The 25,013-nt window shown below is 37.3% G+C and overlaps 1 protein-coding gene across 1 annotated transcript in view; it reads left to right on the plus strand.

Moving 5' to 3' along the window:
- LOC137265869 (fibronectin type 3 and ankyrin repeat domains protein 1-like) overlaps window positions 1-25,013 on the plus strand; it is an 82,497-nt gene continuing 57,484 nt past the window's right edge. The window contains exons 1-4 of the mRNA XM_067801330.1: window positions 1-170; window positions 6,641-6,812; window positions 21,139-21,263; window positions 21,916-21,997. Coding sequence (XP_067657431.1) covers window positions 137-170; window positions 6,641-6,812; window positions 21,139-21,263; window positions 21,916-21,997 — 413 coding nt within the window. The 5' untranslated portion in view covers window positions 1-136. The remainder of the gene's footprint in view (window positions 171-6,640; window positions 6,813-21,138; window positions 21,264-21,915; window positions 21,998-25,013) is intronic.

Consider the following 25,013-nt stretch of genomic DNA (forward strand, 5'->3'; position numbering starts at 1 on the left):
ATTCATGGCCAACTAAAAATACCGTACAAGTTGTGTGCTGACAGCTTCGGGACGGAAATAGTGGTGCTCAGTCAACCGGTGACTGTAAAGTGGTAGAGCACTGTATGTTTAGTGCACAGTTCCAGGGATACCAGCTATGTATCAATCTAAAGATGCAAGGGATGCCTCAGGTAAATGACAGTTGTCATTTGTTTACATTAGACCTACATGACTGTATGTCTCCAACTGAAACCTGAGTCAACTGCTCAGGCGTCAGTTTGTAAAAGTCGCCCAGGCCCAATTATTAACTTAGGTGGATCTAGAATGTTATATTGTGAGATAGGTAATGTTTTACGTTGAGGTTTTTGCTTTTGAAAATAGTTGAGATTCGATGTTATATGTGTAGAAAGTAGTCTGTAAACACCATAACTAATAGGGACATTATTGCACATTGGTGAGAAATGTTAATGTTTTTGATTAAAAAATTAAAAATATTGACGTAAATATTGTGAAAGGAAATTTCAGCATATTTTTAAGCCGGTTGTTAATATTAGATTACATCATACAATATTGGCAAGGCACATACATAATTAGCACATTAATATAGGAATTAGTGTGTAGAGATGGTTGTATGGCATTTGTATGATGTTAAGCAAACCTGTCAGCAATATTCTAGCAAGATAACAGAAGTCTGTATATAAGCCTTGGACAGACTCAGACCACTGGATGATATCATGAACAATGTCCCATCATGCAGTATTGCTGGCAGTTGACCTGGCCTGACCATCAGCTAGAGTGCCTGTTCCACAAACCTTAGTAATGAAACAGTGGCAGTTCAGTTACAAAATCTATAAATGGTGATTTAACATATCTGTAATGATTCTTATCTATACATATAGAACATGCTTACAATTATATCAGAGTCGGACACCTATGCTGTAATGTTAAGTACTAAGTGAGTTAGTGTATATGGGTTTTCTCCGCTTGTTCCAATATCCCAGCAATATCATGGCAATGGACACCAGAAATGGGCGTCACGCATTGTACCATGTGGAGGGCCAAGTCTGGGTCTTTGGTGTAATGTTTAATAAGAATAGTGTAGAAGTTATATTATGTAGAAGCAGATATGAAAGTATAGTCAAGTAAATCAAGCAGCAACATTTCAAAGTTTTTTTCGTTGCTCTAGTTTTGTATCAAGTGATGTTAGGCTGGGACTGTGTTATTCTCTTACATTACAGTTTTCTGAACACTGCCAAATACAATGTTAGATCATTTTAAAATCATTAGAGGATATCACTCAAATATTTAGATATTCTCTTATGCATGACTGGATCAGTGTGAAGTAACTTCTCAAAAATTGTTTTAATTCTGCATATCTCACTTTGATATATAACAGACAAATTCAAGTACAAAATATTTTATTACAGTTCATTTCACTAGAAACGTGTGTGAGTTGTAACAACCCTAGTGTATTACACATATTTGTTGTTCTAAGATATACGGTATATGTCAATTTTGATTCAGTATATGATGGTAACAATACATGTAATAGTATTACAAGAAATAGTCAGTCTATATGTGAAGTGCCTCAGGTAAACAATGGCTGTTAAGATTGTTTTTATGTGATACACTTGGCCAAAGCTATTTGAATTTGCAGTATTTTGAGGTACGTAGACTACTTTATATATTTAGAAAGCAGGGCATTTATGCTTACCATATATAATTCAATGGTGCATAAGACCCACCTGGAGAAGTTGGTTGTTGCTAGTAACGACTGCTAGTAAAGTTAGTTTGGAAGATTCTGAAAAAGGCGCTACGCTAGTAGTATTTCTGTCAGTTACAAATCAGCAGTGTCATGTTTCTACTTGGTGGAGGTCAGTGCAGTTCTTACAGCATATATGAAGATGAAGTCAGCGAACAGAGGGGCTTGATGATCTTACTACTAAGGATGAAGTTCTGCACCATTTAGTTCATGCTCCAAACAGTAAGTTACCAGGGACAGATGGTATTGCCGCTAACTTCTTAAAGGCTTCCAGGCATCTTATTGTGCAATATCTTAATCATCTTTTTATTGATATTCTTGACTCGGGTAATTTTCCTGCTTGTTGGGGTGTATCATTTGTCCTATGTATAAGTCGGGTTGTAGGGGTATTACAGATAATTTCAGAGGAATTTCTCTTATAGATTCCACTTGTAAGGTTTTTTTTGTCTATTTCAAAATCATTGCCTTCAGTGTTGGTGTGAAGATCATAGTAGTATTAATGAATTGCAAGCTGGGTTTAGAGCTGATTATTTCACAAACGATTATATATTTTTGTTGTAGGTTTTAGTTCTAAAATACATTAGTAGAAACAGAGGTAGATTCTATTGTTTGCTTGTGGTTTTTACCAAAGCCTCTGATACTTAAGGCATGATGTACTGAAAACATCACTGGCAGATGTTGATATAAGTGGTAAATTTCTTTAGTGGTTAAAATCAATGTACAGTTCTTTATCTGCTTCTGTTAGGACATCTGGAAGCTTATCAGGTAGTTTCTTTTGGAATATTGGTACCCATCAAGGTTGTGTATTGAGTCCACAGATATTTATTATCTTTATCAATAAGTTATGTTATCTTTTAGAGAGGGATGGTTGCCAGGGTATTACAGTTTCATCTTCCATTAGCAGTCTTTGTTCTCTCATGTTTGCTGATGATATGTCAGGTGTTGCTGATGCTAGTGTGCAGCTTTAGAGGAAGATTGACACTTGTGAAAGGTTTTGTGATCAGACAGGTATGAAAGTAAATTTAAAGAAGACAAAAATCATTGTGGTCAGAAATGGTGGTCAGTATTTTTCCATTAATAATTTTATTAACGTATGACGTCCATTATTATTTTACGTGAATAGAAGTAAGTAAAAGTCATAACTGGAATTAGCATTAACATTGTAGCTTTTTTATGCTTTGAGCTTCACTGTAAAGTGAGATACAGTTATACATGTGACAAAATTCAAACTGGAAGAACTCAAAACATTGTTATGAATGAAGTTCAAATGGAGTAAGGAACCTAGATAACGCAGTAAGAAAGAGTATCAGTGGAGCCCAGTATTGTTGCTCACTGCAGTATTATTTTGTTATTAAGTTCCACAAATTAAAATACAGTCAAATCCCGAATCGCTGGGGATGTATTCGAGACGTATGTATGTCAATGCTGGTAGGATAAATGGTCAGGACCGACAGGTACTTCGAGTTATGAATAATATTTGAGATGCTGGCATTCCACTCATCAAGATTTGAGTGTATCATACATAAGTTAGAGGTCAGGTGGTCCTGACACAGTGAGGCTGGTCAAGCAGATCATCAATTCAGGTAACTTTGCCCCTTCTACAAATAGACGAGAAGCACTGCCTGCATTGTTACAGCTCACATGTAATGTAAACACAACTTTGCAGATTCTGATACCTTTCGGTATGCGCTTTTTGAAACAGATCATCAAAAATGCCAGTTCAATCAGTTCAATTCAGTTCAGCTGAAAAAAAATGTGATGTGAAAAAGCCTGCAAAATTGGAGTTCAAACAATTCACTAATTTTCCCCCAGTGCTGGGGTTTCAACAGCGATGTTGCACTGTGCTCATAACGCATGCGCAGTGAATAGGTTCACAGAGCTTGAAACAGTATACCTGCCCAGAGTATGAGGTTGTGAGCAGTAGTCCAAACTTGGTTGTGTACACGAACAAGTAAATAATCTACTTGTTACATAAAAAAAAAACATGTTGAACAGACTCTGTCACTAAAGAAAACTCAATGTCTGATTTATTGACACCTATATGTCTGCCTGCTTGTCTGCTAATGACAATATGCAATGCACAACACCTATCATGCTTTCAAGTCATAAACAAAGAGCCGGCTAAGTGTATCAGCAAATGAACCAATGGCCAATGAAAAGGCATCCGTACACTTGAGTGTACATTGGCTCTGACTGGGTTTGGTACCACAGCTGCTTTGTTTCAAGGGAAGTAAACTCAAGCACTTTTGATTTGCAGTTATATGCATGTAATTTTGTTTATATGTTTTTTCTTGATCAGCAGTGCATTTTATGTATCATGAATAAGTGATAAGTGTGTTTTAATTATGTTCGATTTTTTGGTTGCATTTACTTTAAGAATCACATTTGGCAGAATTGGGAAGTGACTGGACCTGAGCAGCAAAAAGTAATAGCCTGTTCACCTTGAGATAAGCTGAATTGATCTAGGAATGGGCTGGATTCATGTTGTGTTCCCTACACTGCTTACTGGTATATACCAGTACATGGGTCAGTGGTTTCCAGAAAGCTTTTCCTCGTATGACTGATTTGAAAAGACCTTGTGATGACTTCATGTAGTTTACTCCCATCTCTGTACCATGTAACAGTATATTGCCATTATTGTCATTTGAGTATTTCTGCTATTATATCAGAAGATTTCTATGACATAAATGCTTGTAGGCATAATTTCCCCAAACAAAATGGTGTTCACATGTTCCAATACAGCCAGATATCTGATATATCATAGAAGACATTTACATTCTGTTGTTTAATCCTTAGGCAGCTGACTTTGTGTGCTGATGATTAGGTGTCTGACTCTACTCAGTGGATGTCAGATGGGACTCAAAACTACTAGAATCTATACTTTACTGAGAAAGTGCAATACCCAATATAACATGTTACACTGAAGCTGATTTTGATATTTCTCTGGCACTTTAAGGAATGACCCAGTATCCTCATTAGATGGAAATATATAAGATATGGGCAATAATATTGCCCCAGAATGTAATATTGTTGCACACATATTTGAACAAGAACTGGAAAGGGAGTAATAAGCTGGCTTAAATTTGTACCATCAACAGGCTGATCTATGGGGACATTAAAAAGGCATAGGGGAACAGATATTAACATTGTTGTGGGATGAAGCCTGAAACATAGTGATGTATGGGGCGATTAATAAGATTGCTGGTTGGCAGAGAAAATTAATGACTTGGTAAACGAGAAGTTTCATGTAGATGTTGGAGAAGACAATCAGTTACTTTGATCCCAATACCATGGTGTTTATTGATGTCTAGCAGACAACTTGAGTTTTGTTTTTGATTTGGGATGGATCTAAATTATGTTTTTGTGATTAGACATCTTTGATAGAAATTGCTGAGACCTGCTGACTGTGGGTTTTATCAGCTAAAAACTTATATGCATTCAACAGGTCATTAAGTGTATAGTTTAAGATGATGCGAGAGGCATCAATATTTCCAGTTCACCAAGTTCTTACAATGCCTAGCTGAGTGAGGCTTTGCTTGGTCAAAGTTGGTATTTTGTACAATTTTGAGGGAAATGATAAAACTCTTTCCACATCTATAGGAAATAAGCCCAAATTTTAACTAGTAGTGCTCTGGTTAATTGAAATAATGGAACATTGGTCACAGTGAACAAATGACCAAGCAATCGATCACATTTTCTCATAATCAAACACAAACGATTTTTGAGCTATTGTTTGAACCTCTTGACGATGGAACATGTCTTGGAAGCTGTCAGGACCTGTTTGACTTTTAGAAAATTTACTTCATTTGCTGTTAAGTCATGACTGAATATTTCTTGAAGACTTCAGGAAGTATACGTTCATGATGTATTAGACGTAGCAAGGTGCATCATTTTACATTGAAGGTGAAATTTGCAAGTTCATTTGGCACATTTTCAAAATAAAACAAAAAACATCAGAACCGCATTAGACTAATCTGCAATAACAAACTGACTAGGAAAATCTAATTGATACGAAAAAGTTTGTTTTCATGTTTGCTCATTGGTAATGAATTAATCATCAATTGTGAGATTTCAACCAATGCCCATCTCTAGTGAGAGTGAGTTTAGTTTTACGATGCACTTAGCAACATTCCAGCTATATATGGTGGCGGTCTGTGTTAAGTTCTATTTTATCTTCTTGTCAAGTAAAGGTTTCTCTGATTCTACAAATATGGAAAGTTAATGAGAGGAGAGGACATTACTTGAAACCAAACTGAAAACAATCCTTCTTGAATTTTTAGCAAAGGTATTCTAGTGTCATATATTGTCAAATGGTAGGTCAGAAGCTGCTTTTGAATGTTGAGTACAGAATGTACCATTCCCTACCTAAGCACTGTCAGCCATCAGATCTCCTGACAAGTAAAAAACAAAGCCAACTTAGATGTCACCTTCAGCAACAAGACCATCAAAACCCTCCTACATGCCAACGGCAGAGGCACACAACACATCCCAGAGGATGCATATATCAAGTCCTCTGTGAGTGTTGCGAAACCCTTATTTTGACCCGTATCCCTTTATTGATTAAGTCATTTCATAAGTTAATATTGTTGTTTCATATCCTTATGCCTTTCCTGTTTGTTTACAGCCATATTTGCTGATGGTCATATTTACACCACACCCATCACTTTGTCCACCTATACATTGTCATCACTCTGTATGTCTGGCAAACAGAATCAGTTGACAGAGGTATATAGAAATGCTTGTGATGACCCCAGACCATGTCATTTACTACTTTAATAGAACTGTGGATTATAGAAAGCTGGTAATTGAACACCCATACTCTTTGACATGAAGACATTTGTATTTCTTTAAATATGTACATATACTTTATGGATTGCCCAGATTTGCTCTCTGTTTCAGTTTTGTCTAAGCCTGCACCGCCAGTCGTGGGGAAGGTGACACACCACACAATAGAGCTATACTGGGATGATGCATATGATGCTGCTGTGCTGGCAGGGGGTGGCCAGGGAGGCAAGATACGAACTTGTATCCAGGAACTGGACAAACACAGTCAGTGGGGAAATATATACACGTATGTACTAGTGATGCCATTGACAGTGTGGAACACAGACACATGTCTACACAGTGTTAGTGGGTAATAGAGACATATATAGAGAGTATCAGTATGGAAAAAAGACATTTCAGGACAGTTTGGGTATGGAATACAGACACATGTCTGGACAGTTTGGGTGTGGAATACTGACAGATGTCTGGACAGTTTGGGTATGGAATACAGACGCGTGTTTGGACTGTCAGTATGAAATACAGACATGTCTAGACAGTGACAGTGGTGAATACAGACACATGTCTGGACAGTTACAGTGTGAAATACAGACCCATGTCTAGACAGTGTCAGTGTGGAATACAGACACATGTATAGACAGTGTCAGTGGAAAAACATATACACATGGATAGACAGTGTCAGTGTGAAAATATTTACACATGGATAGACAGTGTCAGTATGGGAATAATACACAATGATATAGGCACAAGAATACAGACATGTCTAGATAGTGTCAGTGGGGAATACAGACACATATGTACCCAGATAGTACACTTATGCATAAAGAATGTCAGTGCGGAATATGTGCATGTATGATTACAGCAATTGGTATCTCAGTCAGATAGATGAAACAAGCTTCCATGCAGAACTATTGATGATAATGAGTATCCATCTTCTGTCTTCTTGTCATGTCAGTAGTGTACTAGCGCCCTTTATTAGGACAAACCTTTGGTAGTGCTGTTGAGGAAATAGAGCTGTCAAACTGTCCATCATGTTCACCACACAGTACACAAACAAGATAGAATGTGTTTTTGTTATCTGTACACATGCACAGATCTGTCAGATAAAGATTTTGTTATTTCTTTAAGGGAAGATCATTAAATTGATGAAATTGGATTACAGAAGCCATTAACTATACTGAAATCAGTAGCAATTATAGAGGAGCTGTGCCTGACACTAGCTTGGGTACTTACAGGTCAAGTTCTCAATTAATAGATACACTTTCCTATCAAGCCTTGTTTCACCTGTTGCTAGTGTGTGACAATACTAATTTCAAGCAACTGTGGAGTTCTACGTCTCATCAGATTGTGAATGTTTTCACATGCAAACACTCAGATTCTACTTAATTTAGTGGGTTTTTTTAGATTTAGCAGCATTCTTTATACATGCTGTACTTATTTCTCTCCTTTTTTGGCTGCCAATAGTGGTGCACCAATTGATCAAACAATCGGTTTAATTGATTTTTTGACAATCACACTTTGATTATGAATTAAAAAATTCCAATCGAAAACTTTGTATACCATCTTCAAGAATAACATGAACAATTGATGTACATGCATGATTTGTAAATACCTCCAGGTAGGCTTGCTATCACAGTCATAATACAGGAAGTCAAGTCTATAGCTTGCCAATGGAACAGTCATTTTTCTTCTTTTACAGGTAGTGGCTTGCAGCATAATAACAGTTATAGCATAGATACAGATATTATTTAGACCTATATTTGATTACATATGCAAGCATTTGCTAATTTCTTAAGCATTTCTTAATGTAGTATGTTATTAAAACCACGAATACTCCTGAAAATACAACACATGGTAGAAACAGGCAATTTGATTTGCTGGTGAGACTGTCAACAAAATGCTTGCTTTGCGGCACATGTTTGCTGTGAGGAAACATTTTGTATTTGTGAAAAGCTCAATCCAATGAATTCACAAACAAGGTTGGAATTGGGTAGCTTTGGTAGCTTTATTGGTATTTGTCACATCAACACTTAGATGAATAGCTGTTTTATTCTACTTTCAGCATCGTGTTCGACACATAGATCTTGAGTTCAATGTTTCACAGTTTTGCCGACACAGTTAATTGACGTATGTATCAATTAACTGTAAACATGTATCAGGATTAGGTGTGGTTCTGTATTCAGTAACAACCATCGCCTGCTTGGGTGTGAGCTGTGACCTGTGCCACAATTTATATATGCTTCCCATGAATTTTGTGCGTGCGTGCGTGCGTGCGTGCGTGCGTGCGTGCGTGCGTGCGTGCGTGCGTGCGTGCGTGCGTGCGTGCGTGCGTGCGTGCGTGCGTGCGTGCGTGCGTGCGTGCGTGCGTGCGTGCGTGCGTGCGTGCGTGCGTGCGTGCGTCTCGATTTCCACCCTGTAACATGATGATAAATATAAGCAACAAAACAATCATTACACATATGTACTCATATAGTAGATTACACAATCACAGTGTACTAATACAAATTACAAGAACTGCATAAATTCCAGGTAGACATAGTTAATAAACACATGCAGTTCACAAACAAAATTTTGATTAATTGCAGTCTTAAAGTATTACAATTATAATCATGACAGGAAATGCATACATTTCCACACATATTAGCAGCAATAATAATATGAAATACAAACAGATTAAAAGGATAAAATACACACCAGATATATGGTCCTTAGATGATGGTATGTCGTCTACCTTAAGTGATCCTCACAGCATGTCCCTTCTATAAATAACATAACACCACTAAGTAACCAATTCTATAAATCAAACCTACATAATATACATATACCCTACAGCACAACCTTATATATACTGTGATATTCATTGAAAAAATGTACAATAAACAGGTATAACATGTTATGACATCTCAAGTGGTACACACATTACATTTAGCAGCAACAGGTATAAAACATGGCCGACAAAGATGACTGCTGTGTAGGCACACATGCTTGTGTGTCACCTGAATCTCATAAAATATTTCAACTATATTCTTAAAAAATAGTAGGGGAACTGAACTTGCAATGTACAAGTGTCAAAATTGGGAGATACACATATATGGGATTAAATAAATGTTGATACAATAATAATGGATGTTTTGAGAATGCGTCACCACAGTCAATAGTGTGTGATTTGACCCTGAAAACCCTGACCATGCACAGATGCAAGAAAATTATTGTAAAAAAATGGTCAATGGTGATTTATGTCTGAAAAAGGTCAAGATTCACAAAGACACCCCATGCATGTGTAGGAGGCTCCCACATTGAGCATGTACTCCTCATGCATTGTGTTTGCGTGTGGTGATAACGTGAAATGATGCTACATACACTAGATGAATGTCATTGTAATGTTCCTCAATGGGTTTTCTTTCTACCACTACCAGACTTCAAGGTTTAGGTGCCCCTACTTTTTTTTTAAGAATATATTACTAGTAAAATTGTAAAAATAATCTTTATGCAATAAACATGAAAATCATGCCCATAAACACAAGTTATTTGACTTAAACTATTTATAAAACACATCCATACCTTTACATCACACATTAATGTTATAACCTAAGCAAGAATGATATTTATGATATAACTATATTTAACAAATATTACACTCTACATGAACTGTTTATAATCAAGTTTACTAACCTTAAACAGAGAGGTTGTAGAGAAAATGGAAAGCAGAAATCAGCCGTCCGCAAAAGCGTCACTAGCTCTGTCGTATATGAAGGTGCTTCTTGTGTGGCTGTATATGGTAGACTAACTAAAATGTGCTGGTGTTAGTAAAGAAGAGAACATACAACTTTAAACTGACCAATCAGAGATCAAAGAATAGCTTGCCTTCTGAGTTGAGAACAAAAGAACACCCTGTTCTCCCACAATGACACAATTGAACCAAGGTCCAGCTTGGGGTAATCAAGCTGTAGACAAATACCATACATATTCTAATAAAAAACCTTCTCCAATTAAGAAAACTACCACGACCAAACTATTTTAAAATGATACCTTATTTACACAAATAAATAAAACTAAAAAATATGACAGTACCACAAATATAGTGATCTAAATTCATATTATTTGCCAGATATGCCATGATCTTCAAAATCTTTTTGTCAAAGTGTTCTTAATCCATTTATAAAGAAGAATGGGTTACAATCTTGTGTCCTATGACATATCTTCATAACAATGACTAATGTAGCAGTCATCTCATGAGCTGGCCTTGTGTTCATAAATCCATACTTGTAGTCGATCATTTATCGATAGTTAATTGACAGAAGATATCGCCAATGAATTATGGTTTTAGAAGTTGATTCCCAACACTAGTTGCCAACCTGTTTATAGGATATCACACAGCTTCTATATGATATCTAGGTAAGAGCATTCATTAAGTCAAGTAGCAAGTGTAGTTTTCTGTTTTCAACTAGGTGTAATATTTGAAGCAAGAGTGGTCTGGTGGATCAGCTGAGATGGACAGTGGTCTGTGGTAGATGAGCTGGGGTAGACAGAGTGGTCTGTGGTAGATGAGCTGAGGTAGACAGTCAACAGTGGTCTTTGGTAGATCAGCTGAGGTAGGCAGATTGGTCTGTGGTAGATGGCAGTGTGTGGTCCTGTGTGTAGATCTCAGATCAGGAATCAGTTAAAGTTAAGCAACATTGAGTTTGGAGAGTCCTTTAGTCTGTCGTACAGACCCTGAAGTATATGTATCCAAGAAAGCCCACGCAAGTCTAGAAAATGTGGTAAGTCTAGATTTCCTTAGCTTCAGGAAGAAAGTCTCAGGGCTCCATTTTATTATATTATTTTTTTTCACTATGAACATTTTTTTCAGTAAAATATGTTCATTTCAGAAACTAGCTGTTAGTCTAAGAGTCCTTGTACGAGTGAGTTTGGCAGCTAGACTCCTGACAGTTTCTAGCTTTCTGAATTCCTCCCCTGCAATGAAGCACATGTGATACATGTGGTCTCACACAGCAGGCAGCTTGGGTTATCTGGGGTAATAATAAACAGATTCTGATTACAGCATCCACTGACCAAGTAGTGTGGTCTGTAGTAGATAATAGAGCTCCAGATAATTTTTCAAGCAATTACGTATTTACTCCCATGTCTGTTTATGTATTAGTAATTGCCTTTTTTTGAGGAGTAACTGGCATTTTGTATACTCCCACTAGTTTAAAGAATTGAGTACTTTTGAGTGTCTTTTCCTTATTGGGTAATTAACACACCTAAGCATGTAAGTATAAATGCTTCTCAATGTACCCAAGTGTTTAGTAATTCTTATATTCCCAGATAGGTGGAAGCCATTTTTGAAGAGGCAACATGGAAGTCACATGACTACTACAGTCAACTCCAGACAGTGGCTATGGCTATAATAGTATATGCATATATAGGCATGACTTCACATTTGCTAATGCGTGTTGTAGATTTCGGGCGCCATGACATATTATCATACGGAAGTCTGTTTAGTTCATTGAGTAAAGTATGCAAGGTATTATAGACCTATTGGGTTTTAAGTACTTCTTGTAGAGTGTGGTTTGTAGCAGGTAAGCTAAGGTAGACTGAGTTGTCTGTGGTAGCTGGAGTAGACAGATTGGTCAGTGGTAGATGAGTTGAGATAGACAGAGAAGTCTGTGGTTGATGAGCTGAAGTAGACAGAGTGATCTGTGGTAGATGAGCTGAGGTAGACAGATTGGTTTGTGGTAGATGAGTTGAGATAGTCAGTATGGTCTGTAGTAGATTAGCTAAAGTAGACAGAGAGGTCTGTAGTAGGTGAGTTGAGGTAGATATTGTGGTCTGTAGTAGATGAGTTGAGGTAAACATTAGTCTGTGGTAGATGAACAGAGGTAACTAGTATGTTCTGTGGTAGATGAGCTGAGGTAGACAGTGTGGTCTGTGTTAGATGAGCTGAGGTATACAGTGTGGTCTGTGGTGGTTAGCTGAGGTAGACAGATTGGTCTCTGGTAGATGAGTTGAGGTAGACAGATTGGTCTGTTGTAGATGAGTTGAGGTAGACAAAGTGGTCTGTGGTAGATGAGGTGAGGTAGACAGAGAAGTCTATAGTAGATCAGCTGAATTTTCGGCTGACCTCGTGTGGGTTATGGATGGGACAGGCAATCACAGGCACTTAAAACTGTATTGGCCAATACTGACAGTCACTTGTCCCATTTGATCTGGCAATAATCGCATTTGACATACCTGAATGAAGAACGTTATTGCTGAGCAACTGAGAGTTGTTTGAATTCCCCCTGAATGTGTTTCCATAAATCTTCTCAGTTGCACACAATGGACCAGGCATTGTGCAGGCCATTCCACTCACACACAGCCAGCACTGACCTCACTGACCTTGTTCTACACAGCTGTATAGGCATGTACAAGGTGCACCTGTCTGTATTGTATTAGATATTGAAATACATATTACATATTTAAACATGTGCCATTTACTGATTGAAAATACAAGCTGGAAAAGGCCAAGTTTTGTGGACTGGGTGAAGTTGGTTATTGAGCTGAAACTTGTAGAGTATAATCCCGATAAGACACTGTGAATCCATGCGAGAGAACACTCACTTTCATGTTAAGTAGATTCTCTGTATATATAGTGTTCCAAGAGGTTTCCATTGAAACACTAATTTTAACACAGAAATCTGTATATACAGCACCAAACTGTGAGATCAGTAACTGACTACAAGAGATCAATGAATAATCAATAAATTACAGCACACAGTTTGGAAGAGAAATAGGTTATTGAATGGGTCGAGTGGCAGTTTGAGTGGCAGCACAATTAAGTAATAGACCCCAGGACTCATGTAAGTGGACACACAAATATCCATCAGTCACTGTTGAATGTCTTGAAACAAGCCTGGCCTCCATTCTTGAATCCAGAGTATTTATTCACAAGGAATTAAGCACGAGATCAAACAAGTTAGACAGCCCTCTCCAAAACAGTGGTGGAATTAGTGTTTTCTTGGCATGTTAAAAACACACACATCAAGGACAAAAAGTCCTCACACTTATATGATTATATCTTCTAAACCAACCAAGTGTTCAATGTTCATACAAAACCAGTTACTTTCAGCTGACAATTACTGTTTAATTCTGGCCATGACAGCATTCAACACTTTTCCATAACATCCTGAAAGTGTAGATATATCTGTCTACTGATACAGATATCTGTCAATGACATTCAGAGCATAGAGGAGGACAACACAGAGATGGGAAATGACATTCAGACCAAAGAGGTAGACAACAGGGTGATGGAGATGACATTCAGAGCTTAGAGGTGGACAACACGGAGATGGGAAATGACCTTCAGAGCATAGAGGTGGACAACACGGAGATGGGAAATGACATTCAGAGCTTAGAGGTGGACAACAGGGTGATGGGAAATGACCTTCAGAGCATAGAGGTGGACATCACGGAGATGGGAAATGACATTCAGAGCTTAGAGGTGGACAACACGGAGATGGGAAATGACATTCAGACCAAAGAGGTAGACAACAGGGTGATGGAGATGACATTCAGAGCATAGAGGTGGACAACACGGAGATGGGAAATGACCTTCAGAGCAAAGAGGTGGACAACACGGAGATGGGAAATGACATTCAGAGCTTAGAGGTGGACAACAGGGTGATGGGAAATGACCTTCAGAGCATAGAGGTGGACAACACGGAGATGGGAAATGACATTCAGAGCATAGAGGTGGACAACACGGAGATGGGAAATGACATTCAGAGCATAGAGGTGGACAACACGGAGATGGGAAATGACATTCAGACCAAAGAGGTAGACAACAGGGTGATGGAGATGACATTCAGAGCTTAGAGGTGGACAACACGGAGATGGGAAATGACATTCAGACCAAAGAGGTGGACAACACGGAGATGGGAAATGACATTCAGAGCATAGAGGTGGACAACACGGAGATGGGAAATGACATTCAGACCAAAGAGGTAGACAACAGGGTGATGGAGATGACATTCAGAGCTTAGAGGTGGACAACACGGAGATGGGAAATGACATTCAGAGCATAGAGGTGGACAACACGGAGATGGGAAATGACATTCAGACCAAAGAGGTGGACAATACGGAGATGGGAAATGACATTCAGACCAAAGAGGTGGACAACACGGAGATGGGAAATGACCTTCAGAGCATAGAGGTGGACAACATGGAGATGGGAAATGACCTTCAGAGCATAGAGGTGGACAACACGGAGATGGGAAATGACATTCGGAGCATAGAGGTGGACAATACGGAGATGGGAAATGACATTCAGACCAAAGAGGTGGTCAACACGGAGATGGGAAATGACATTCAGACCAAAGAGGTGGACAACACGGAGATGGGAAATGACATTCAGACCAAAGAGGTGGACAACACGGAGATGGGAAATGACATTCGGAGCATAGAGGTGGACAACAGGGTGATGGAGGTGGACAACAGGGTGATGGAGATAACATTCAGACCATAGAGGTGGACAACAGGGTGATGGAGGTGGACAACAGGGTGATGGAGATAACATCCAGGTGTTACTTCATCCTGTTATGATGGTTGAAGCAGCAAGATATGTATTTCTGTTAGGAATGATTTTGCCAATAAATCATCATCACCTCCTAGTAGTGGAAAGGGTAAGATGTCTCTTTATAATCACCAAGTTGTGCTCATTATAACAGTGATTCAAACATTCCATGAGCCCTTGAAAACTGTTTCCCAGATTGTGATTGTGCCATGGTAATTGTGCTGTGATAATAGTGGTTGTGCATACAAAGAATGAGCCTGTAAATAAGTGAAATTCTAGAGATAATTTTGTGAACAGATTGGAGCAAACATTTGATTGTACTAGTTTTGTATAGGTGAGGTTAAGTTAGTTGAGAATTTGCAACTCAGCAACAGTGACACAGTGCTCCTTAGCCAAATGTGAATTAGCATTCTTAATCTGACCCTCAACTACTTGAATTACCTGTTATTGTCCATCTGTGTTATCAGTTAGATGCTACACTCTTGCTTTATGAACTGTCAGTGATGAGATGAAAGAATCACTCACAAATTATGAAAGCAGTGTACAATAATCCTCCTGATTGTGACATTAAAGTAGAATGTTGAAGTTGTTGACATTGTTAGGACAACCCGGCATGTGTGGTGCAAGTGTTGTGATAGGCTGTTACAGAGAGTATGGGGGCAGGACAGTGTGATTGCATTGGGTCCTATGCAGACATGCCTCCACAGTATCATTGATGTTAAATTGATGTGTCCCCATCTTCAGCGTTGGGAAGAATCAGGGCAGATTCATCAAGTTGTTTCAGCTGTTGACATTGATGAGGTGATAGGTCACAGCCAATCTCCAAGCTTCCATTCTCCAGACCTGATCGTGTATTAAGTGGCTGCATGTTTTTCTGTTATTGATCATGGTTTTGCTTTCACTGGTGTGACATCAATCACCAAGGTGACTTGCATTGCAGACATCCTGAAGTTTCTATTTCTTGTCATTCACAAGCTGGTTGAGTACATGCCGACTACAAGTCAGAGATTATACTTCAGGCAACTGGTCTACAATACACTTGATAAATACAGGTGTACCCTCAATGTGAACTCAACATGGTAATCATGTGCCAGAGGTACTTTGTTACAAATACCAGTTTTGCCAGAAATACTGTGGCAGCGTTTGTGAAATGTATTATGGAATGATGTTGTATAAATGGTTCCTTGTGACATGTTCAAGACCAGACCAAACTGTAAACTGAACTTGTTTTTTAATTGATGTAGCCCCACTTTGCCCATGATTTTAACATGAAGGCTGCTTGACGAGGTAGTCTGTGAGTGGATCACAAGAGTCTGCAGCCATATTTCATTGTCATATAGACAGCATGAGGGAGACAGACAGAGGGTGTATGTGACCCTCCTGAGTAACATACAGTGTAGGTGTATAGTTAGCAGGACAAGGACACTTTTTACAGAAGGACATTTCCAATTAATTTGCTGTGCTATACAACACTTTTAAAAAGTATTTTATGGCTTTTCAAACTAATAGGTGTCCATTATTGTTTGATTGTTGTTACTAAATGCCACGGACTTGTTCAAGTTTAAAAAGTTGGACTCAGCTGGGGTGATGAAAAGTGCTTCTAAGTATTTATGGAAATTCACAATTCCTGTTGTTACATTTATCTTAATATTTCAATCTTACACCACATGTATGTATGTATGTATGTATGTATGTATGTATGTATGTATGTATGTATGTATGTATGTATGTATGTATGTATGTATGTATGTATGTATGTATGTATGTATGTATGTATGTATGTATGTATGTATGTATGTATGTATGTATGTTTTCTGTGTGCTGATTATGATCTAGGGATGATCAATAAACCCAGTTTTTAGATATTTACTCCCAGTTCAGACATTAAAATCATGCATATTGCAATACGCTGATCAAAAACCAGTATATTGACATGCATTCCTAAAACTTCATAACACTTGGAAGCCATGATGATTGTGGCAGTTGTGGTGATGGGGTGAATGAAAGTGTTGAAAATTACATTAAACTGAGAAAAGCAAGATTTGTGCATGTCAGCTTGTTTACTGTGAATGAAGATGACGTCCATAAATCTTGCATTCCACTTTTAAATGATACTTTCACATCCCAATATATATCACATTATGAATAGTCTCTGCAGTACCCACCCCTATTATAATCACATCATCTGAAGTCAGTAGTGACAAGTCAACTTGTAGCTAACCTGATTACAGGGCTATGGCTAAGCTATTGGAGTTGCATTATGGATTATGAAATTCATGTGCAATAATTTCACAATTACCTATGTTCGTTCAAATACATAGATTGTTATATGTCACTATCCAACTGAAATATGAGTTTATTGTAGACATCTGATATTAAAAGCAGAAAGACCATCTTTAATGCAAAAATACTATTCATAGCGTGTTCCCAAATTTGGTTTAAACTTGTTAGAAGGACTTGTGAAAAGAGCCTTCATAAAGTGAATTAAGATGTAGTAAAATCATCCCTTAAGTCCTGAACTTGCATATCTGAACAACTGCTTGTTTAGTCTTTGCGGACAGCCCTGTTGACAACTCAGCTTGTGATTCATTCATCATACTGTTATAGTTTCAACTTACCTGGATGTTTCTCTCTAAATGTCAATATATTACAAAACATGCCAAACAGATATTCTGCTGTTTCTTCCTCTCTGTACCCGTATAGTATCTGCTTCATCCTTATTACCTCCCTTGGATTTGGGAAAGTTATACTCTTTCATCTGAGTGAATGAGTATGATTTTACGCCGCTTTCGTCTGAAAAAACTGTGGAAGAACACAATTCTCAAACCTGGTGCATTATAATGTCTTGCTGATTTCATAAGACTATTTGCAATACCATTACAGTGTAGAAATGTATTATTCTACCATGACTTAAGTAATACTGGATAGTGATTGGTTAATTAGTCATTCAGAAGTATATAATGTTATGTAGAATATACCTCTCAGTATGTATTTTTAATATCTTAATAACATGGTTATGGTAGAAAGGAGATAACATTGAAATAGGTCTAAATTTTATTTAAAACTGAAAGTGTAGTATGAGGTTTTATGAACAAAATTTAGAGCTGTTATAATTCCTAATATGCTCATTTTTTATTTGAAACCTCACACTACATGTTCTGTTTTAAATCAAATTCAGACCTATTATAATTCCATTATATACCCCTGATTGGCAAACTCAGTATGTTTACCCCATAATTATATGTTTAACTATGCAAACTCAAGGTCTTCATCAAACAACAACATCACCACAGATTTTTATGTCTCATAAACCTGGATACATAGATTCATTGTTGCTCAGTACTGAAACAATTTATAATCTAAGAGCCTTAATATTAGGTAACAGCAGACTGATCCAGTAATGTCAGTAATCTGATTGTAGTTACATCAACATCAGTCATACCTTGTGGAAATATGTTTGAAGTTGTTAACAAACTGTTGTTTAGTATCAACATATCCCCAACCCCATGTTTACTGTCATGGTTTACATTGTTCATTGTAGAAATGTAATTGTGATGATTATTATGATGGGAAAGGAGTGGATTCTCCAGTGGTCACAGCTTAGACTAGCAGTAATGTGATTAACTCAAACGTGATGCACTGAAGTCAGGAAATACTTTGATGATATGTTCATGCCATTTTGAGGAATGTAGACAAATTTGAAGACATTAAACTGATTGTTTGTCATCACATGATGGTTGCAATGGCTATTTATCGTGCTGTAGAAGTTTATGTTATTCACTGTGACCTGTTGAAATGGTTTGCAAGAGACTCAGAAAGTAGAGTTCAAAGGGCATTATTATTAGTCTCCACAAAAAAGCTGTACCGTATACGCTGGAGTACCTCAGGGTCTGGTCTTAAGGCAACTACTATTTGTTATTTAAATCAATAGCATTGTATGTTATATTGACAGTAATACTTTACCACCAGTGATGTTAGCTGAGTAATGCAACTGCAAGCCGAAAGTCAGTATAGACTCTTACATCATATCTTGCCAACAAACATTTTTCTAGAAAAGATAGGATATATAAAGACACTAGTAAGTGAAATTTTTGCCCCGAAGATATAGCAACAACTATCCATCTATTCTGGTCTTGCAGCAAGGTAAACACTATATGGAAAAGACTTGATAACTGGCTACATGTTAAAGTACAATTAAAACTCAAAATTGAACAGAAACATGTAATGCTTGGCTATCCAACCAAAAATAATGACTCAATAAATATTATCTTAATTCTCTTCAAGGAACTAATATTTCAAAATAAGTTAACAACACTATGCCACCTGTCCATGTTTTTCAACATAAACTGTTTGAATACTATATGCTAACAAATTGTTCGCCTATAATTAGTTGTAACATCAATGCTGTCTATGGATTCTGGTCGTCATGTCATGATCTGTTCTGCTGAAACTATTGGATTGTCCATCATGCATACCGGATTATCATTGTCAATTATTTGCACAAAATGTCAAAAAATGCAACAAAATAAAAATATATTGGGAAAATAAAATAAAAATAAAGAAACGGGATGCAGTGGAGCAGTTTACTGAAGAAGGCTGTTCAACACTCTGATAGCTGGCATGCACTGTGACGTCAGTTACATTGTGACATAATCCAAAAGTGTTCGATTATGAAGGGGCAGACTAGATTGGCACAATGACGCCAACACATTGTAAAGTAATGCAAAAAGTACACAATATTGTCTGATAAAGTACTGTTGGTGCCTTTGATCTTTCACCGAAGCATCTTAGGAATATATTTATTCATTATGTACTTAAGTATATAGTCTGTCGTACAGACTCTGAAGTATATATATATCCAAGAAAGCCCACGCAAGTCTAGAAAATGTGGCAAGTCTAGATTTCCATAGCTTCTGAAAATGAAGAAAGTCTCAGGGCTCCATTTCATTATATTATTTTTTTTTCACTATGAATGTTTTTTCAGTAAAATATGTTCATTTCAGAGACTAGCTGTTAGTCTATTAAGTATACAACATTATAGTTTGTATTATTGTAATATGTCATATGTGAGCAGTGTTAACATAGGCTGTAACAGGTTGTTCCCTATTCCTTTATTGAATTAAATATGTTTAAATCATGTACAAAGTGGCTTGCGAAGGCATAATATAGTTGGTGCAATTTTGGTCTACATGAATTCACATATTCAGATCATGGTACCGTGATATGTGATAGATTTTGAAGGTAAAGCCTCTTTTATTTATTCACAACACATTTGGTAGACTGGATTTGAAGCTTAGCTGTAACTGTCATGCGGAAAATTAACTTCTTTGTAGATAAATATTCATTGTGTTTAGTAAATTTGAGGATAGTGTCAATTAGCATTTTGTGCTGTCCTTGAAGTTACAACACTCGGTAGGGAGGCCTCTTCCTTAGCTGCTGAAAATATTGTGTCAGAGACGCCCTTCTTTCTGAGGCAAGGGAGTTAACCAAGTTTAAAAGCTTAGTTTCCCCATGTCACCAAACTAGACTGGAATGGCCTAATGGCTATGAAGAGTGGAAGCCCATTGTATGTCGCTGCTATTGACCAATCATATTTTACCATGCACATTAACGCTGACATTTGTTTCAAACAGTATACCAGTGCCAAGTCAAGATGATTGCAATCAATAATTGAGCAGTAAATTAGGGATAAAATGTGTCCTAATCTCAAAGTGATTGATGAAAACAGGATTTGAAAATGTATCTGTTGACATCCAGTTTAGAGTACGCAAGCTTTGTAAAACCTGCAGCTAACGCAAATCTGCACAGTATTTATCATGTATTTTTGAGGAACCAGATGACGATCTTGTGATATTGTTTATTGCACTATGGCAAGATTAGTCAGTCAAAATATAAGCAATAAATTCCATCCTAATTTGGCATGGCTGGAAATGTTTATGATAAGGTAACTCTCCTAACATTGGGAAGATGCTAGAGATTAGAAGACAACTCCATGTTTGCATTCATGATGGTCTGAGTTCAAGCAGTTTGAAACATATTATAACCTAGATGAATGGTTTTATGTTGCCTGCTTATGTTTCAGAGGGTATGCCAAGAGACACTCAGTGACCGGACTGGACGCCCAGACCACCTACACATACCGCATCCGCTTCCAACATGACGATGATACCAGTGAATGGAGTGCACACACAGCAGTGTCCACCACAAGTAATATTCCTTGACAGACTTCTTCATGTAAAGTATGATTCTGCTTAGTGAAGTAGGAAGTGAAATCAGGCTAAAAAATATAATTTTACAGGCTTGTTCCTTACCAATGGTGACACCGGAAATGTTTAAGATTAATGTTTGTATAAGAATCTGATTGTCAATATGGCTACTTTGTGTTCATGGCCAGATCTGTTTATACATACTACTCTGGTAATTCTGTTCTAAATGTGGTAGTGTTTTGTTTAGTTGCAGAAGGTGTACATTACATTTTTGTAGTGTTATAGAAAAACAGCTAATCAAGATTTTAAATCCTCACAAGATAGATGGTTCCATAAAAGTGCGACAGATGAGCTGATATTGCTTAGGGTTTAAGTGTCGAGCTATTTAACCATACTTCATGGAAAGTATTTGCAGCATATGGTCTTATATGACATAGGTCAAGTTGAACATGGAAAACACAGTATGTTTATCTCAGCTTCTGAAACACTGACAGTATCAGTTACACAGCTTAAGCCTCTGAGTTTAACAAGACTAGATATAGTTTCCTAAAGTATTACTGTGATGAGGAATGAAGGCATGTTATTTGTTAGTGGACGAAACATACTGATGCTTGTACAACATGTATTGGCATGTATTGATGGTATTTTTCCAGAGGAGCCGCTGACAGGAGAACATCTTCACCGTGCTGTTATACGCAAAGATCTGGCCGACATCGATAAGATCCTGCAGTCTGGGTAGGGGAAAATACCACTCAACTCTAATGTTGGTTAATTTTATGATCCCCTACAACACATTTAGCTGAGAGTTGTTAAAATGTACACTGTCAGTTATTGGATCTGTCCACGAGTTAATGCAACTGTCCACCAGTCAGTGCATAAGATGTCATTTCAGGAGCTGAACTTAAAAACTGTACAATATCTCTTTACTAAACATGACAGATATGGGTGTATAGGGGTGAACTGGTGGCTTTTGTGTAAGTTCAGATTTAAAAAACAAAACAAAACAAAACAAAATCCAAGTTTCACTGACAAGAATTTCTACTTACTGGTAGTAGCAATATCCAACCAGGGGAGATAACCGAAACAGCTCCTCTCGTAAGCACAAAAACATGGTCAGAAAACGGGGTAAAAACATAGGGGTGCGTTTACGTGCGTTTGTAACATTGTCTCTAATTGCACAAAGAATACAAATGAACCAATGGAAAGAAGGATAACAAATCTAGACACACATTTTTTCATAATTTGAGAAATGTGACATCAAATGTTGACTTTGGTAAGGTAAAAACTTCGGAAGTGTGAAAAACATATTTATGCAAACCGCACATTTGTAAAAATTCTCATAGTTAGAAGAATCATCCAACTTCAAATTGCACTAGTAATTGTGTTTTTTTAAAAACGTGTTGATGTCGAAATAAAAGTGGAAAGGGTCCCACCATCTATACCGCAAGTAACTTTGCAACCATCCTGGATGCCTACAGAGCCTGCCAGCTGAGATCGTATTTATCAACAAGTGTGGATATATCATCTTTGGTGCGAAATAGGTGAGTGACAACATATTTTTTCATAATTGCAATATGATATATCTTGAGCTAATGAACGAATACAAGCCATTTATTACCGCCGATCAATTCCATTTTAACGCATATTTGGTGTAAATAAATACTGTGCACAAAAGTTGACATACTTTTTCATGAAACTGACATGACTATCAGAAATGAAATACTACTGACAGTGAGTGACTTAAAATGTGATTGACTGTTTGTATACACAAGTTAGTAACATTTGACAGTTGAGCATGACGACATTTTATGTTGTATTATCTCCATTTTCAGTTGCAGGAGCTGACCAAATGAAGAGAAGAAAGAGAAAAGGCCAGGCTACTTATGTTTTGCAGAGTGACACAGACTGTGACTAGTGCTATATCAGATTTACATGATTAACATGCAACTTGATTTCTTTAAGGCATTTATACCTGCCATGTATTGATAATTTCTGATAGAGTAGAAAGAACAAGACTAGGTACTCTTTCAAGGAATAACAATATGTCTTCGTATGTTGCACATTAAACTCTGCCAAAATGGATACATAAGCCCCCAGGATTATTGCAACTGAAACTGTATTTGCTGGAAAATATTTGCAGAAGTATTTATGATCACATCCAAAACAGACCTCAACTTTGACATCTAAATATCAGGTATGGAGTCAATCAATTGTGTATGAGATATTGTAAATGATATAAAAGGACTTAGCTGAGATTTGTGTATGTTATTGGGGCCAAGTTTAGTTTTCAACCCAGTGATATATATTTTATGGATTATGTTGTAGCAGAAGAACTTTATTTATTCAGGTTATGGTAGTGGTACTATGTTGTCTGTAGAAAGTTTATGTGGTTGCTTCTGTCTTAAGAAAGGAGCAAGAAGTCCTTATATTTTACTTGGTTGTTAGTTATTTTGACAAACTTTTGTTAACATGAAACATGCATTGTATACAGTTATTGTCTTTTCTAGTCATTACTACATGTCACATGTTTATGATGGTGTTGAAACAGCTGAGTTGGGTACTACTCCGTCAGTTACAGATTTCGCAGTGGTATGTGTTAGATATATTACTTTTATTGCAAAAAAGACAGACTTAGTGCCAATAAACAAGTACAATGCATACCAATATTTTTCAGAAGTGTAGAAATATTTTTAGAAATTACCCTACCAAATATATGGCTGGAAAGAAATGTGGTAACTTTTTGATGGAACGGGTGTTTGAATGCTAATAATTTTTATCCCCCCGGCATGTAATGCTGGGGGATATAGTCAAGGCTTCGTCCGTCCACCCATCCGTCTGTACACATTTTGTTTCCGGAGCATAACTCAGAAACTGTTCAATATTTTTAGACCAAACTTGATAGATATAGTAATCTCAGCCTATGGTTATGCCTTTTGCTGTTTACAGATTTTTTGGCATATAGATTTTTTTTGTTTTTCCATGGAACATTTTGGTGTTACTCTTATGGTGGGGTTGGGCTCGTTTTTGGAGCAGAACTCAAATACTGTTCAATATTTTCCTGCAAAACTTGGTAGATATATCAGTCGAAGCTGAAGCGGTGCCTTTTGCTATGTACAGGTTTTTGTGACGTATTATTTTCTTGGTTTCCATGGAAATGTTTCGGACATAGTCTCAAAATGGACAGACGGGCTTCGTTTCTGGAGCAGAACTCAAAAACAGTTCAATACAGGCCCCCCTAAGTAATTGAAAGAATTACAGCAAATGTGAAGGAATTGCATCTCAAATGTAAACAAACGCAGCCCACTCGTGAAACAATTGCAGCGATTTTGGTTCACAAACTTCTTCATGGCGCACGTTCATGATGTTCGTAATCATCGGCACGACTTCGATGTTCAGATGTGTTTCTTTTATTACCGCTGAACTACTGATATCACTGCAATTGTTTCGCGAGTGGGCTGCGTTTGTTTACATTTGAAATGCAATTCCTTCAAATTTGCTGTAATTCCTTCAATTACTTAGGGGGGGCCTGAATATTTTTCTGCAAAACTTGGTAGATATATCAATCTGAACCTATAGTGGTGCCTTTTGGTATTTACAGGTTTTTGTGATTTATTATTTTCTTGGTTTCCATGGAAATGTTTCAGAAATAGTCTCAAAAGTGAGAGGTATGTTTTGTTTCCGGAGCAGAACTCAAAAGCCGTTCAATATTTTTCAGCAAAACTTGGTAGATATATCAGTCAGAAGCTGAAGT

Source organism: Haliotis asinina, chromosome 15, assembly GCF_037392515.1.
Source record: "Haliotis asinina isolate JCU_RB_2024 chromosome 15, JCU_Hal_asi_v2, whole genome shotgun sequence".
Lineage (NCBI taxonomy): Eukaryota > Metazoa > Mollusca > Gastropoda > Lepetellida > Haliotidae > Haliotis > Haliotis asinina.